The sequence below is a fragment of the Ammodytes marinus genome (assembly GCF_949987685.1).
Source record: "Ammodytes marinus genome assembly, chromosome: 8".
NCBI classification, from domain to species: Eukaryota; Metazoa; Chordata; class Actinopteri; order Uranoscopiformes; family Ammodytidae; genus Ammodytes; species Ammodytes marinus.
This window is the reverse complement of record NC_137212.1, coordinates 21,167,483-21,184,278: the sequence shown is the minus strand read 5'-3', so window position 1 is coordinate 21,184,278 and position 16,796 is coordinate 21,167,483. Positions and strand designations below refer to the sequence as shown.

The 16,796-nt window shown below is 40.6% G+C and overlaps 2 protein-coding genes across 3 annotated transcripts; one reads left to right on the top strand and one right to left on the bottom strand.

The window, feature by feature from the left end:
* Nucleotides 1-142: 142 nt before the first annotated feature.
* marchf2 (membrane-associated ring finger (C3HC4) 2) lies at nt 143-8,898 on the top strand. Of its 2 annotated transcripts, none has more exons than XM_080033294.1 (5): nt 143-316; nt 2,993-3,316; nt 3,711-3,906; nt 4,187-4,396; nt 5,968-8,898. In XM_080033294.1, the coding sequence occupies exons 2-5, from the start codon at nt 3,132-3,134 to the stop codon at nt 6,124-6,126; spliced, it is 750 nt and encodes a 249-aa protein (XP_079889420.1). In that variant the 5' UTR covers nt 143-316; nt 2,993-3,131; the 3' UTR covers nt 6,127-8,898. The 2 variants fall into 2 exon arrangements, with proteins under 2 accessions (XP_079889420.1, XP_079889419.1); XM_080033293.1 differs by having other exon boundaries at nt 3,711-3,915.
* Nucleotides 8,899-9,848: 950 nt separating this feature from the next.
* LOC307253888 (ras-related protein Rab-11B-like) lies at nt 9,849-15,769 on the bottom strand. Its single transcript, XM_080032111.1, has 5 exons — nt 15,636-15,769; nt 13,448-13,643; nt 12,747-12,940; nt 12,570-12,650; nt 9,849-10,534 (listed from the first exon to the last, which is right to left on the bottom strand). The coding sequence occupies exons 1-5, from the start codon at nt 15,673-15,675 to the stop codon at nt 10,389-10,391; spliced, it is 657 nt and encodes a 218-aa protein (XP_079888237.1). The 5' UTR covers nt 15,676-15,769; the 3' UTR covers nt 9,849-10,388.
* Between the last annotated feature and the right edge of the window lie 1,027 nt (nt 15,770-16,796).

Genomic DNA, 16,796 nt, shown 5'->3' with positions numbered 1-16,796 from the left:
TGCACGCCCCTTTCTTCTTTTTGCGAGCTGTTGTTATTCACGGTCACTCACACTTCGTCGCCCGGCTTGTGTTTTGCACTCGTCTTCACAGCAGAGGGAGACAGCTGATGGTGATATTTAAAGCCCCGGAGAGAGAGGGAGCGGAAGAGCCCGGCCTGCTCAGTGTAGTATCAGTTGTGGGCTGCTAAGCTAAGCACAGCGCTCAGCAGCACATCTTTAGCTGGATTACACACAACCACAGCTTCGACTAAACGAGAAGGAAACACGGTCTTATCAGGGCGGCAATGAAGCATCTGTGCGGCGAAGAAGACATGGGGTGAGTAGAGCTTTTTTAATTTATTTTTAGGTATAATTTTTAGGGCAAAGCGGAGGGTTAGCAGCTCACTGACAGCTAGCAAACATCACAGCTGGAAGGGGCTCAGACTGACCATATGTTTGATATGCAGCAGCACAATGGAAATGCAAATGGGAATGGATATTTTAAAATGGCGTTGGAAAGCATTTGGACACTTGGTGCTCTAGCATTGTACAGTCAATGCAACATGTCTATACACATCTAATTAATAGCCTACCATCAAGTGAGCGGTGTTTTTTTCCTTTTTTTTTTCTTTTTTTTTTTACATCACTGTTCCAGACAATAGTCTGCATCACAGCTGTAACATGCAGTGATACAAAGCTGTGTACATGTTACAGTCAACGACTCAGTTTGTCAGCTATGCATCATTTGAATAATGTATCGGCCCATCACTATTTAAAAACAATAAATGTCACCAGTTGCATTCAAATTCACGTGTAGCCTATAGTTGGGTTTACGAATTTTGCGACCCATAAACTCTGAAAATGCATCAGTCTGTTTAAATCCTCGTGTCAGAAAACAAGAACTTCATAGATTTGATTGTTTTTAGTTTCATGGGCTACCTTTTTTTCATCTGGGTTAGGGATTGTGTTCTCATTAATTCCGTATTTGTGTGCACAAATAACTACACCAAGCAGAAACACTATTATTAATTTGATTGGAGTATAATTTAATCTAAAGTGACCTGTTTCAAAGAGTTCAAGTTCAGGCTTCACTAAACATTTGCAATCAATTATTAATTTATTTTATTTTTATGGGAACCTGTCTCACAAAGCTTGTTTCATTAGCTGGCTGTTTATTTTTTGAGTTAACAATCCAAGTGTGAATATTTGTACTAAGAAAATTGTATTTGGGATTTCTGTCAAACAGTTGCAAATTTAATATAAGGACGAGATGAAACCATTTAACATGGGGGATTTAAGATCATTGTCTACATCTGCATAACCAATATTCAGCCAGGTATAAGTTGAAGGGGGGGGGGGGGGGTGGGGGGGGGGGGGGAAGCATGTGATTGGACTATAATGGGAAGCAGAGCTATTAGAATAATCAAATGCCAAAGGTCAGGTGCAGGAGTATTTAAATAGTTCAAACAATTCTCCTCTGACACAGTGTCAAGAAAGACCAACCCTTATTTCTTTCAAGAGCACAGCAGCAGTAATAGCACATCTGTTTTTGTGGAAATAATCGGATCAGTTGATGTCATTTAGTCCTTCACCTGTTATTACAAAGCTTTTTTTTAATCGGGCAAGGTTTCAAAAAGACTGAAAAGTGTAAATTCTTGTATTCAATATTAATATGGAATAAATACACTAAATCCCATAAATGAACACAATAATTCCCTGCACCATCTGCCATGTTAAGCCTCCTGTTTAAAAACAACACAACAACAGTGTTGATTACATGGGATTATATATATGTTTGGGCCTAATGCTATGGTTGATGTGTAGGCTACACAGCTACATCTATAACCCAGTATTTAGCTGTGCCTAATATATTTTTTATATATTTTTTTTTCAGCTTAGTATGTGGCCACTGTCATGTGTCATATACAATGTTTTTGTGTTTTAATATCTCTACCATCATTGTAATCGTGATAAAGCTGAGTAGTTCCTGTCAATTTTATTGATATAGATTATGTTATTTATTAGAATGTCTAGTGTCATGTTATAACTGTCACTTTATTTCTTGTCTTGTCAAACTGAAAACAGTTCACTGAAAAATATCTATTTGTCATAAATTTGTGAATTATTCTACACTTATACAGTACAATTTCCAAACAGCAAGGCATATATACAGTATGTAGCGCTGACAGTAGTTCAGCTGTCTGCCTTTTATCTTTTACTGTGGGGTTATCTGAGGGAGCACAGCTGTTAATCAGCTCGCTGCACATCCCTTCCGCTGAGTCTGTCCATCCCATTCGCTTTCATAATGGATTAGTGGCTGTTTTTAGCAAATTGGCCCACCTCCAAACTCAACGCTTTCTCACGAATTACTAAAATATGAATTGTATTTAACAGATAACCCTTTATCACCACCATTCTGACAAGTCAGGAAATTAATAGTAGGCCTACATGAAGCACACTTTGAGATGAGCAATGCCATTACATAAAGCTATGTGTACCTACTGCTAGACTGTATTAACAAAATCATAATTATACATAATATTTTGCTGTTGACAAGGGACTTTCTCATGCTCTCGTATTGTATGTAATTTCACCTATCTCGAACAGGATATTGTTACACTTAACCTTAATGCATCCTTGAAGGACAAGCAAGATATTGAGGTTTACTCTTGTCACAATATTGTGATGACTGAAATTACACATCTAGGCTCATTCACAATTTTATAATATATACTGTATATGTTTGTCAATGTGCTGTATGTCTTAACTCGGTTCTATTTTGTTTTGTAAGGTTGGACTGTAAAAATCCGCTCGACCTAACTGTGAAGTAGCCTTGTGAAAGATAGTGCAGGCATGAAGTGGAAGTTCAAGTACCTGAAAAACTCTACTTAAGTACAGCAGCACTCTCTTACTTTCCAGCACTGGTGTTGTTTATAGGAAAAAACCTGTATACTATCTATGGAAAAAAAACTGTTAACTCTCTGTATGTCTCTCTCTCTTTCTGTCTCCGTAGAATTTAACCATTCCCAACCTGTGGACAGCAGTGTCTGTGCTTTTACCTCGCTCTCCAAGTCGTCCTTCACCTCCAAAACCATTTACACCTCCAACTAGGCTATATACACTCAGCCGCACGGTGTCTGGCTGCTGTTACCATGACCACGGGAGGCTGTTGCCACCTGCCTGGCTCTCTGTGTGACTGTACAAGCAGCAGCGGCCTGTGGAAGAGCGTGGAGGAAGTGGGCGGCGGCGACGGTTGCCCGGCGCTATACGTCACCCAGGTGACTGCCATCGATGGACGCTTGCTCTCCTCTGTGCTCAAACCCATGAGCACCCAAAGGTAAGACCTACTCACTCACACTCATCTCGGCATGACTAAAAAATTAGCAAGGCCAAAATGAATGCTTAAAAGTACTGTAGATCCATTAAAGGGGGAGTGAGAGATACTGGAATCAGTGAATATCTCATCCACTAAATGACTGTACTTTCTTCGGCTGGAAAAAAAAACCAATGATGATACACAGCCTAAGCTCTGTGTATGGGCATGTTGCTAGCTAAAGGGAGGGGAGGGGGGGGGGGGGCTTCTTTTGCATACCCTTTGTATACATACCAGTTTAAAGAGCCTAAGCTGTGTATTAACACACAATTTGTGCCCCTTCTGCATTTTAGCACAAGAACTGCATTTGTTTAAAAGTTTCTGTGTTCAGAATTGACTAGTCCTTTTTGTGTTTCAGTGATGGTCCCATCTGCCGTATTTGCCACGAAGGAGGCAACAGTGAGGCTCTGCTGTCTCCATGCGACTGCAATGGCACTCTGGGCACAGTGCACAAGAGTTGCCTGGAGAAGTGGCTGTCCTCTTCCAACACCAGCTACTGTGAGCTCTGTCACACAGAGTTCAGCGTCGAGCGCCGGCCCAGGCCTCTCACAGAGGTAACAAAGGTCAATGCCCTTTGCCTTGTCTGCAGCAATTTTTCTGCTTGCTTTTTCTTTTCTTTTTGTTATTTATATATATATATGTTTGAGCTGCTGTTTGTTGATGATGCACCAAGCAAAAGTAGCTTTTTTTGTTTTTGTTTTCCATCTCATCTTTCTGCTTGCTTGCTGGTTATTATTGCATCTTCTGTGTTCTCTACTGACTGCTCCTCCTGTCTCATCTACCTTCCCCTTGCCTCTCTTCTATCTCTCTATTATCTGACCTCTAATCCCACAGTGGCTGCAGGACCCCGGCCCTCGTAATGAGAAGAGGACTCTGGTCTGTGACATGGTGTGCTTTCTGTTTATCACGCCCTTGGCGGCCATTTCAGGCTGGCTGTGCCTGAGGGGCGCTCAGGACCACCTCCACCTGGGGAGCTGGCTGCAGTCTGTGGGCCTCATAGCCCTCACCATCGCCCTCTTCACCATCTATGTCCTGTGGACCCTGGTAAGAAAATGATCTCACACACAGATTAGAATGTAGCACTCTTCTGATGCAAGTTTTCATGCATTTCGAGTTTGTTTCACATATTGTGCATATTTTAGGTAAAAAGTTGTAATTTGTTTTCATGGTGTATGAAAAAAATCAACCTGTATACAGAGCTGCCAAGTCTCACTCTTTGGCTGTGATACACACGCAAATCAACCCGTTCACACTCTCACACGCCACACCTCAAATTTCTCACGAGGAGAAATTAATCCCCAAAATAACATTTGTTTTGCGGGACTTTTATTTAAAATTTCTTATTTTGAAAAGCTAACAGACATGAGTGTCGTGACTTCCTCTTTCTGAACGCGCGTTAACGTTATGTTTGATGTGCACTGTGCATTCGAAGCGGGAGGCGAGCATGGACATATAAAGGAGGCGAGCCCCCTACCTATACCTTCTCTTCTGAGGTGTGTGTTGATAGCGTGCCAAGTTACCGCTGATAAGAATTGTGTCCCCGCCGGCCGATGAGCGCGCTTGCATCAAACATATTAACCCTTCAATCTCACTCAAGTAAATTCAGAAGATCTTTGGATCGTTTTGTATATTGTTTTTGGTAATTTAGTTTGAAAATTAGGTTTGCAAAGTAACAAATGGCTCATCCGCCAATAAAAATGCTTTTATTCTTCTGTGTAATGAACTGTAGCCTATGTATTGCACATTTATAGCACTTTTCATAACACAAATCAAGGTAGCCTAAGAGGAGGGACCAAGTAACCCAGATGTTTTATTTTAGCCTAGTAGTTTGCATTGGTGTTGAACTGTTCCCTAATTTTTTTTCTTCTTTGAATAAAGCCTAATGCTGCTAGTAAAATACCATCAGCCACTCAACCCTCAATAGTAGACATGATATAGAATAATTACCTTTATTACAGTTTAACCAAATGTTTTAACAATAGGCTACAGGAGATATTTGAAAGCACTACACATGCATTGTAGGCTATTCAATTAAATTTGTGTCAGCGAAACCGTGAATGTTCTCTTTTACTTTACATAAAAATTAATGCAGAAAAGGCACACATTGTTTCATAAAAATTCACCAGAAAGCAGGAAATTAAGTGTTTAATGCTAAAATTTCTGGGGGTGGGGGGCCCAGGCCCCCACTTATAATGTGTCCACACCCAATGTTTAATTAAAACCTGTCCTACGACTTTGCAATTCATGAATTTGTTTATTTTAATAAGATTTTTTATGTTTTATCACATTTTCCAATTGTCTTTTATTTCTGATTTATTATGAACAATATGTAAACTAGCAAAAATGATTGGGTAGGAAAGAGGACACGGTTTTGGGTCCCTCGGCCAAAAAATCTCACTCCAAACTTTTGGTGAAACTTGGCAGCCCTGCTGTATAAATGTGGAAAAACCGTGGAAAAGTGCATTTTGCATGATACTTGACTTTTCAAATTGCGTGCCAAGTGGCCTCTAATGTGATTTTAAGGCCCCGCTAAGTAGACTTCACCCTAAAAACCAGAATAAAAGTCAGTGTATATAATCTTATTTCCATCTCCTCTTACTTGGTTGTCTGCACAGGTGTCTTTCCGCTACCACTGCCAGCTGTACTCTGAGTGGAGAAGAACCAACCAGAAAGTGCGTCTGCTCATTCCCGAAGCCAAGGAGGCAAACTCTTCCCAGCATTCCCTGCTCTCCACCAAACTGATGAAGAAGTCCATCAATGAGAGTATAGTATGAGACCTAACGGAGAGGGGCCATAATGATGATGATGATGATTATGGTGATGGTGGTGTCTTTCAAAGTGCAGAGGCTGACTGCTGACGAGTCCAGCCTGCCAGCCAAGCCTTTAAAGAAGCACTTGTGGGCTATTTTTGTTCCTTTTGAAGAAGAAAAAACTAGTTTTCTTTGCCCCATCAGTACTTAATTCTGTCTTTTTTATTCTGTCCCCATGTGGGTCCAGAAATGAGCACATTTGACAAAGGAGTCTCTGTGTGTCCTTTACACTGGGTGATGACCAAGTTTTTATGCAAAGGCACTGAAGAATGAAACGGCACATGGAGACGTGCAGAGACACTTACATTGGACAATTGGAATTGTCGACTAAGAAATGACCAAACTAACTCGTTTAGTGGACTGTGAAATGCTCTAATGATTGTTCTGCTTACTTTTTAACAACCCATCGATGGTTAAACAATGACGGCCGAGTGTAGCATGTCATTTAATGACAGCTGCGGTGATGAAACTGCTAGGTAAATCTCTGTCCTTACCTACAAAGGCCTTGAATTCCCAGCATCAACATAGCCCACAGAGGAGCGCTTCAAGCAATTATTTTTGGGATCCCATGTTAAAGAAAAAAGCTTGGATTTATTTCCCTTTCACAATACAGATGCCAAAATGCTGTCTGAGAGGAAACTTTCAATCTTAGCACATCTCATGGATGGTGAGCATTTGCAAATCCAGATTTTTGTGCAATAAAACACTTTGGACATCGGAGGGACCTCTGCCAAAATGCACAGCTATTCATGCAAGCACTGTTGATCACTTTTGAGGATTTTATTTTAATTTTTTTTTCTTGTGTGTCAGTGTATTGTTAAAACTCTTTAATGGTTAAAACACTTTTTTTAAACCACTTAAGAATAAACAGGTTTACTATTTCTACTGAAGTAGTGTCCTCACAGAGGTCCTTCTATCATCAGCACTTAGCAAGTGGCCAATGCAGTGTACTAAATCATGTTAAAGTACTTAATTAAATCTGTTTTATTAAAAAAATCTTTAAATAATACATATTAATGTATGGTTACCGTTTCCATTTTCACACCAGCAATCAGGGATACAGAACCTTCTTTTGTCATTCAAGTCCTGGTCAAACATCAGTTTCTCCGAACTGATGAATTACATTTCTTAGTGTTTATTTTTTCTGCCAGTCCAACATAAAATGTACCAACCAACAATGACCTTATATGGTGGGTGCCTTATGCAAGCACCATTATGGTTTGATCTGACTTAAGTTCAGTTTTGTCTTTTCTTTCAAGGAAGCAGTTAGTTTGGGGCAGTTTTTAAGATGAAGATTTCTGGGTCACAATGTGGCCCTGTCCGGTATATTCAGTGTTACAGGGATACGGTTGAATGCCTCTTGAAAACAACTGTATTTAGTAAAAAAAAAAAACAATGTTATTCCGCCTGTGGCCCAGATGAAGAGCTTTAACACATTGCCTTTAAGAAGATAACACTGTTGTCCTGTTTGGGGTGATGCCTGTGGTTCACTATTATTGTGTAGATCTTACTTTTTGAAAGTGTTAATTCTTTGGGGTGTAATTAAAAAAAAAGACTGGCTGTACAACTACACAGGTACTAATGCTGAATGCTATGAGGCAGGCCTGAAACTAGTTATACTAGTTGATTATTTTATAACAATTATTTTGGATTTTGGTTCTTTTTCTGGAATGGCATTTATATATTTATTTTTTTTATTAATGAGTGATCATATTTTGATCATTTGTATGCGCTTTACGTTAACTTTTCTTCTGGTTGCCGATGAAGGTATGGCATGCATCCATTTTGCCATTGTGAAAGCCCCACCTATGGTGTGCAGAGGCCAAACGTCTGGATTCTATGCACAATTGTGATATTTGGGATTTTTCGAATTTCTAATTTTCATATAATATATTTACCTCCTAACAATCAGGCAGTAATTGAACAGTATTTTACCTTAACTGAAGTGTGTTGCAGTTACTAAGATCAAAACATGTTTCCTCGCTTTGCCAATTAAATATGGAAAGACTCAGTAAGTCAGACTGGTGTTGTAAAACACCAGTAGGACCAGGGTGCATTTCAGTAGTGCTGTTTGGTGGGAGATAGACACCAGTTACTGTATATGTCTGTACAAGCTATTTCCTAGCGCCCTGGCCTTCTGTTTACACCAACATTACACTTTGCTACCCTCAGTTCCTGGTGGGTTGTCCCAAATAATGCCCCAGTTAATCGTTTGTTTGTGTTTTTAACTCATCTCAGAACAAAGGATTATATCCTGCACAATACTGCAATGGACTGGGGGTGCCATACAAGCTTATGAGTCATTTGATCATCCATGTGTTTACTGTTTGTCATGAGCAAGGCTTTGCTTCAAGTATTGGGCTCTGTCGGGCACTGATTAGAGTCAGTCTGAAGGGCAGAGGTGTCGTCATTCAAAACTGCTTGCCTATGATAAACAACTGAGTTTGTAGGTCTAGGTAGAACATGTCTGACTTTAGCAGCCGTTGACCATAGGGTACTTTATTTAATAGAATAGAACAAGTCTGTATAAAGTAGCCTACAAAGTATGCAACTGTGCTCCTTCTATGGCAACCTTCTTATTCATGTCAGTTATCAGAGCCACATGAATCAGATCCTCATTTTCCCAAAGAGTTTTTCCAGTGTTATTATACTTTATTCATAATTGAATAGGGAAAGGCTAAATCCAGAAAGGCTATTTGAAATGTTGTTTTCTTTATTACACAAATAAACATTTTAATGTAACTTGTGTTGTATAAGATGTTTGTAATATTTGAATTATACATGTCTTTTTTCAGGGGTGGGTATCATTTGTAATTTAATTAATGTTGCAATTTTCCAGTTTTCACATTTTTTACATAATAGAATGTCTATGATGTGCTGTGGAGGCGTCAATATGTCTTCAACAGAATAACGGTACTTGCGATCAGCAAAGCAAATAAACCATGATGATAAATTATGGTTGAGCATTAACTTAGATCATTTGTTTTCTTGTTTGGATAGCTGTGTTGTTAATAATCACTTTTTCTGTGCGGTGAGGATGAGATGTCATTACTGTAAGTCTGTTTTTACCACAGCTTTATACACCCATTAATCCTGATGGAAAACAACTGCTGATGTCAAGTTTTGCTACACAACAGGGAAGAGTCCTAGAATGTGCTCATCCAATCCACTGTATTTGGAACGCATAAGCAGCTTAGGTTAAAAACACAACATTAGTTCAGAATATTCCATATTATGTATTTTATAGAACCGAAAGGAAAAACAAAACCCACTAAAAATGTGTCAATGTTTTTCCGTGGGCTCCGTAGATCAGTGATCAAAATGGTCATTTTATCTGGCTAGCCACTCAATTTAAGGGGCTAGCCAGGTAAAATGACCATACCGTATTTAATACGGTATGGTCATTTTATCTGGCTAGCCACTCAATTTAAGGGGCTAGCCAGGTAAAATGACCATACCGTATTTAAGTTAAATACGGTATGCTCAGCTACAGAATATGTAGACACCACATACTCAAGATCATTACTACAGATTTAAGAACATTAATTTCTTTAGTTAAAGTTGCCCAGAAAAAAATCCCCTCACGTTAATAGAACAAGACTCATTCTTAAAAAAATTAAAATCTTAAAACTTAAACCTCAGGTAAACCTTATTTTCAGGAAGAAGACACTTCTTTTGTCGAGGCTTTTATTGCAAATTTATACAGTTCTTAAATTTTAAGTAAAACAATGACAACTTAAGCCCAAATATTCTTCAATAAATACATTACGAGGATATTTTTTTGGCATGATAACCTATCCGCTGTAAGTTAGAAGGAACCACACTGTCAAACGCATAATACTGCTTCACCAGGTTGGAGTAACTGCCTGTATTGTTTTATTTACACAGCACCATCTAGTGGTAACCACTGAAATGTATTTCACAACCTCCCTGTACAATGACAGTTTCAGTTCTTCGCCAGGCCTGGTTTAAGACAGCAACCACTGCCTTTATTCCTTCAACTTCACATGGACTCCACGAACAACTCGACTGATAAAGTGACATAAAGGCTTCTTGAAGTTTTTTTCTTTCATGGCAGAAGAGAAGAGCACAAGTGAGTTCAAAAGTCAGAATGACAGACAAAGAAAAAAAAAGGAAAAGGATAGAGTGACAGGGGGAGTTGGCCATGAGCAGAGGAACAGAAAGTGCACTGGTGATGGGGAGGACGAGTGGCATGGAGGTGAGCGTCACAGGCTCTGGCAGCACTGGAGTTTGTTGCCTTTCATCCCGTCGGTGGTTGGGGGGACGCTTATGTCCACTACATTGTTGCCCGGTGACTCGTCGTGTGCAGATCTGTCTGCTATCTGCTTCTGCGACACAATGCGGTAGATTTCTGCAGAGGAAAAATCAAGAAAAGAAAAATATAAAACTGATGCTCTTCATTTCTTGAAGTGAAGTGATCTCATCACTTCTGAAATCACTCATATTTTTTAAATAGAAATAGTACAACTTCCTTTATTATATTCATTGTAATATAATAAAGCTTAGTATTTCACCCTCCATACAGGAGGGTGAAATACTAAGCCTTCTTTGTTTGGATTGTGAAAGATTTTTTTTTAAATCAGTAGACTTATCTAGTAAAATAACAAGATAACGTGAAACTTAAACTTTATAATGCAAGGGTGGCAAGCCCAAATAAGCAGCAAGTGGAGTATTTCGATCTTGGTCGCATTATTGAGACATGTACACAAGTTTATCACACTAAATATTGATACTGGAGTTTTCGCAGCATTTTTACTAGCTAGTAGCTACAGTATCTCACAAAAGTGAGTACACCCCTCACATTTCTTCAAATATTTCATTATATATCTTCATGGGAAACACTGAAGAAATGACACTTTGATACAATGTAAAGTAGTCAGTGTACAGCTTATATAACAGTGTAAATTTACTGTCCCCTCAAAATAACACAGCCATTAATGTCTAAAAAGCTGGCAACAAAAGTGAGTACACCCCTAAGCGATAATGTCCAAATTGGGCCCAAAGTGTCAATATTTTGTGTTGCCACCTTTATTTTCCAGCACTGCCTAACCCTATTGGGCATGGAGTTCACCAGAGCTTCACAGGTTGCCACTGGAATCCTCTTACACTCATTCATGACGACATCAAGGAGCGGGTAGATATTAGAGACCTTGCGCTCATTCAACTCCCATTTTAAGAAGCCCCAAAGATGCTCAATAGGGTTTGGGTCGGGAGACATGTTTGGCCAGTCCATCACCTTTATCCTCAGCTTCTGTAGCAAGGCAGTGGTCGTCTTGGAGGTGTGTTTGGGGTCGTTATCATGTTGGAATACTGCCCTGCGGCCCAGTTTATGAAGTGAGGAGATCATGCTCTCCTTCAGTATGTCACAGTACATGTTAGCATTCAATGAACTGTAGATCCCCAGTGCTGGCAGCACTCATGCAGCCCCAGACCATGACACTCCAACCACCATGCTTGACTCTAGGCAAGAAACACTTGTCTTGTACTCCTCACCTAGTTGCTGCCCCACACTCTTAACACCATCTGAGCCAAATAAATGTATCTTGGTCTCATCAGACCACAGGACATGGTTGTAGTGATCCATGTCCGTAGTCTGCTTGTCTTCAGCAAACTTTTTGTGGGGTTTCTTTTGCATCATCTTTAGAAAAGGCTTCCTTCTGGGACAACAGCCATGCAGACCAGTATGATGTAGTGTGTGGCGTATGGTCTGAGTATGTACAGGCTGACCCCCCACCCCTTCAAGACCAGCAGCAATGCTGGCAGCACTCATACGCCGATTTTCCAAAGCCAACCTCTGGATATGATGCTGAGCACGTGCACTCAACCTCCGTAAACTGGGCCGCAGGGCAGTATTGCAACATGATAACGACCCCAAACACACCTCCAAGATGACCACTGCCTTGCTAAAGAAGCTGAGGGTAAAGGTGATGGACTGGCCAAGCATGTCTCCAGACCTAAACCCTATTGAGCATCTTTGGGGCATCCTCAAACGGAAGGTGGAGGAGCGCAAGGTCTCTAATATCCACCAGCTCCGTGATGCTGTCATGAATGGGTGTAAGAGGATTCCAGTGGCAACATTCAGCATTGCTTCTTCAAACAGGTATTGTCATTTTAAGCTGACAAAACAATGCAAGACAACCATAATGACATAAGAAGTGTTCCTTTTCCTTGGATGGGACAGGATTGATTGCAGGGAAAGACTGCGCCGACATCATGATGCTTCTACCACTACTATTGTTCCCCTTATTTGGAATATTATCTAAACCAGAATATGGACCTTTATCAGAATATGCTGTGGATGTCACCATAGTAGTTGACACCTTCATAAGCCTCAGGGCACATCACATGAGATACTGTATACCGCACTGGATTATGCTTTTTCCTACCTGTTAAAATGCTCTTGAATGCCTCTTCTACATTTGTGGAGTCCAGCGCCGATGTCTCAATGAACGAGAGTGTGTTCTTTTCTGAAGTGGGAAGAGGAGAAAGATACATAAAGTTAAGTATATTACAGATCACAAGAGGCTCGGCTGGTTTAACTAGCACAGCACTTTGTGACGCACCTGAAAAGGCCCGAGCCTCATCAGTGGGCACGGCCCTGAGGTGGCGCAGGTCGCTCTTGTTTCCCACCAGCGCAATGACGATGTTGTTGTCAGCGTGGTCCCTCAGCTCCTTCAGCCAGCGCTCAACGTTTTCGTACGTCAGGTGTTTGGCGATGTCGTAAACTAAGAGGGCGCCCACCGCACCTCGGTAATACCTGGGCACAGCATGGGCCAGATGAAAACAATCACTTCACACTCTTTACTCTAGTGCAATATTTGCATCGATGTAGACAATGGGCCAGTATGATACTTCGACGGCTGAACACAATCTTATTATTTCTAAACCACATCTAGAATATTCTAAACATTGATAAATCTGTATGATAACATAAAACAATACAATAAGTGAATTATTCTTCTGAACCAAATTGAAATAGCAGTCCTTTCAGTGAGCAGCTCAACAAGTTTTTTTTAGAGACATGCTCACTTTCTGCACATTTCTCTTTTAGTAAAAGTTTTGATGCTGGAATATTCTGAACACTACCAAACTTGTACAGTATGTCAACATCCGGTGGGGGGAGGGGGCGCTCATACCTTAGAACGGTATGAGGGAAAATAATAGTGGTTTTGAATCCTTGACTTGTTCAAACCGCGGTAGACCTTGAACGCGGTTATCGGCCCATGCCTTCTTTAGGGAACAATAGTTTGTAGAAAATACTCACGCTGAGGTGATGGCTCTGTAGCGCTCCTGTCCAGCCGTGTCCCAGATTTGAGCCTTGATGGTCTTGCCGTCCACCTGGATGCTGCGGGTGGCGAACTCCACCCCGATGGTGCTCTTGCTCTCCAGGTTGAACTCATTTCTCGTGAAACGGGAGAGCAGGTTACTCTTCCCCACGCCAGAGTCTCCGATTAGTACCACTAGAACCCAAGCGGAATTTGTTTCAATTGATAACACTTCTCCAGGTAATAGTACATACATAGCATTCCTGTAAGATATGTTCAAAACTTCAGTTCAGATGTGACAACATTTTGCTTTACCACATTTTGCTTCAAACTACATCATTGTTTACTTCAACTTACACTCAAAAATGCACAATGCACAATCAATGACATAAATGTGCAACAATTAGCCAAACGGATCATTTGTGACTGCAGAATTACAAATGCCCATGCTGACACTTATACTAAATGTCAAAACAACAACTGAATTCCAGTCTGCCTGGTTATGGTCATTCAGTTAAAGTGAAGTTGCTGACTAAGTTACTGGGAAAATCAGACTTTGCCCTGCCGGGACTCATGCAGGAAGAAGCTGCCAGAAAGCTGCCCCTGCCTGTGGAAAAAAAATCTGACTCAACAGTTTCTCAAGGCCTCTTTTCCTGTGTCGTTTCATTGTTATGAGCCATCAGTATAGCCAATCAATGTTCAGCTGCAAAACTAGATACTACTAGAAACGCATTTCTGCCGCTGTGATGAGAAGGGGGAAAAAACGGAAATGAAACTTTTTAAATTGTAACCATCTCAAAAAGGCTCTCACCTTCTGTTTTAGGCAACCAATCATATTAGATGGGATTGGACTCATCACCTTGGTAACCCAGAAAATGGACCAGAAGCTTGTTTTGTCCATGTCTGTCACGTGCTTTTACGTATTATTATTTTGAGAAAGATTCTCATTATAAATTCTACTACACTATAAAGTAGATAGATATTTTACTGTCTAGAAAAAGTGTGAAAGGCTTACACTTTTTCTGTGTCTGTAAACTTCCTAATCATTCAAATCCTTGGATCCAAATTTCAGTCAATGATTTGACACATAACAGGCAGAGCAATCTCTTTCCCGTCGACAGAAGTGCTTGATGTTACTAAAACCAGCTTGTGAATCAGTCTAAAAAAATGACACAAAAAAGGTTGATTCCTTGGCCCTTCATATGGCTCTATCTGATTGTTAGTAACCTCTGCAAGCTGAAATGAAGGGTCAGGATCAATACACATCGGACCAGTACTGAGCTAAGGCCGATCATGCGATTAATGCTACGGTGAAGTGCCTCAAACGAAACACAATAATTCTTATTAACAAGTCTCAGTCAGTTTAATTTAGATGGCAAGTGCAGCAACATGTTGTCAGGAAACTGATATCCACTGTGCAAAAGGACCATGTGACCAGTGACTGTGGTGCAATCAGGTCAAATCATTATGCTATGGAAATATGCCCTTAGCCATTAGAGACAAAGTAGTGTTTGGAAAAATAACCATGAACCTGGAGCCACTCCAACAACAAAAAACACAGCCATACTAAAGTTTCCTTTGCATGTCTTTCATGTGGTCACTCAAGCGACAGGTTTGCAGTGCACCGCTGTATTACAAGTCCCCCACAAAAGGAAACTCTTTTTTGCTTTTTAATTAAATTTATATGAGCTATTGTCACAGTCTGGAGGAAATAAGCCACTTTTTGTGCTCCTGTGTGGATGGCTTCGTTTTACAATGTTGTTATGGGCGGGGGGCAACTTCTCTTCGACGACAGTGAAGTTTCAATCATTATTGCAGATGTGATTGCTCCACCCGTTAGCTCTACCCACAGCTGCTAGCCTGTAGGGCTAACTTGCCCCACACGCCCTACTTTCTATTGCATCCAAGTAGCTAACTAACGATTTGAAACAAACATGGACTCACATACATTTGGAAACACAATTTAAGTGAAGGTAAACATTAAAAGCTAAATAGAAAGGATGAATTATATTAAAACACGCTACCAAGGCTCCAGGTTGGCTGGCTGCAGCAGTTAGCTGCCATCACCAGCTGATGGTTAACCTGACCACTGACGTTAGCACACATGCTAACCGTAGCTTACTAGCTACTTTCCTCGCTAGGTAACACCTAACAGTGTGGTCTATGGGCATAGTCTGTTCCGCTTACCTTTGAACAAGAAATCATATTCGTCATCTCTGTTCCCCATTGTTTGATACAATCACCCAACTGAGATTGCGGTGATGAGTATATGACAGAAAATACTCCCCTGCCCCGACCAGGGTACTGTGCCAAGATAGATGACAGAAGACAATGCGCGCGCTGCGTAGGAAGAGACAGCTGCGTTAACGCCACACGCTCACGTGACCTACCGGTACACACAAGTACCCACCACTCTGACAAGTAGGCCTTCAAAACTTACCACTATGTAGGCTACAATACATAGGCCTAGGATCAACTGGAATCGAAATGTCTAATTCACGAGGGTCATTTGGAGAAAATAAGTTCTTTCAAAGGTTTTTTTATTAAATGTTAGTAACAAAGACATTGTAGCACAATGAGTACAATTTTTTTCCCCTTTTTTTCCCGAACATACCCCACCCACATCCCACCCTCACACCCAACAACACGAAATATACCCTACAAGAAACAAAAATAAACAATCAATATGAAAAAAAAAACACAAAGTTCTATAGTTATTGTTGGTTTTTTAAAATAATTTAGGAAGGGGTGCCAAATTCTGTCAAATGTATTCTCGGATCCCTGGGTAGTGTAACGTATTTTCTCTAAATTCATACATGCCATAATGTCTCGAATCCAATGTGAGTGGGAAGGAGGAGCAGGATCTTTCCACTTGATAGCCCTGCGAGCAAGTGATACTCTCAGCTTCACTTTAGGTAAACCCGAATTTGGTGCAATGCCAAAAATTGCAGTGAAAGGGTTCGGCTTAATTTGATGCTGAAGTAGCCTACTTCAGAAATTGTTTGAAAAACTGATGTCCAGAACTCAGTCAAGGTGGGACACAACCAGTACATGTGAAAGAGTGATGCCGGTGCGCTCGGGTCCACATCGGGGAACATACGAGCTAATTTAGTTTTAGATATGTGGATACGATGTACTACTTTAAATTGCACAAGAGCATGTCGGGCGCACATGGAGGTAGAGTGTATCCGATCCAGGACTGAATTGGAGAAAATAAGTTTACATGTTTTTGTTTAGATAAGGATGAGGAGGGCCCCTAACCCAAAATGATACGCTCCTGCCTAAGTAACACATTAGTTCGACATTAGACTAGGACTATAGGCTACATCTTATTTTGTTTGTATAAAT

Coding starts and splice junctions, on each gene's coding strand:
- LOC307253888 (XM_080032111.1), bottom strand. CDS start 15,675: ATGGGGAACAGAGATGACGAATATGATTTCTTGTTCAAAG. Junction 13,644..15,635: donor ATATGATTTCTTGTTCAAAG/GTAAGCGGAACA, acceptor CTTGGGTTCTAG/TGGTACTAATCGGAGACTCT. Junction 12,651..12,746: donor TGAGGCTCGGGCCTTTTCAG/GTGCGTCACAAA, acceptor TTCCCACTTCAG/AAAAGAACACACTCTCGTTC.
- marchf2 (XM_080033293.1), top strand. CDS start 3,132: ATGACCACGGGAGGCTGTTGCCACCTGCCTGGCTCTCTGTGTGACTGT. Junction 3,916..4,186: donor CTCTCACAGAGGTAACAAAG/GTCAATGCCCTT, acceptor CTAATCCCACAG/TGGCTGCAGGACCCCGGCCC. Junction 4,397..5,967: donor TCTATGTCCTGTGGACCCTG/GTAAGAAAATGA, acceptor TTGTCTGCACAG/GTGTCTTTCCGCTACCACTG.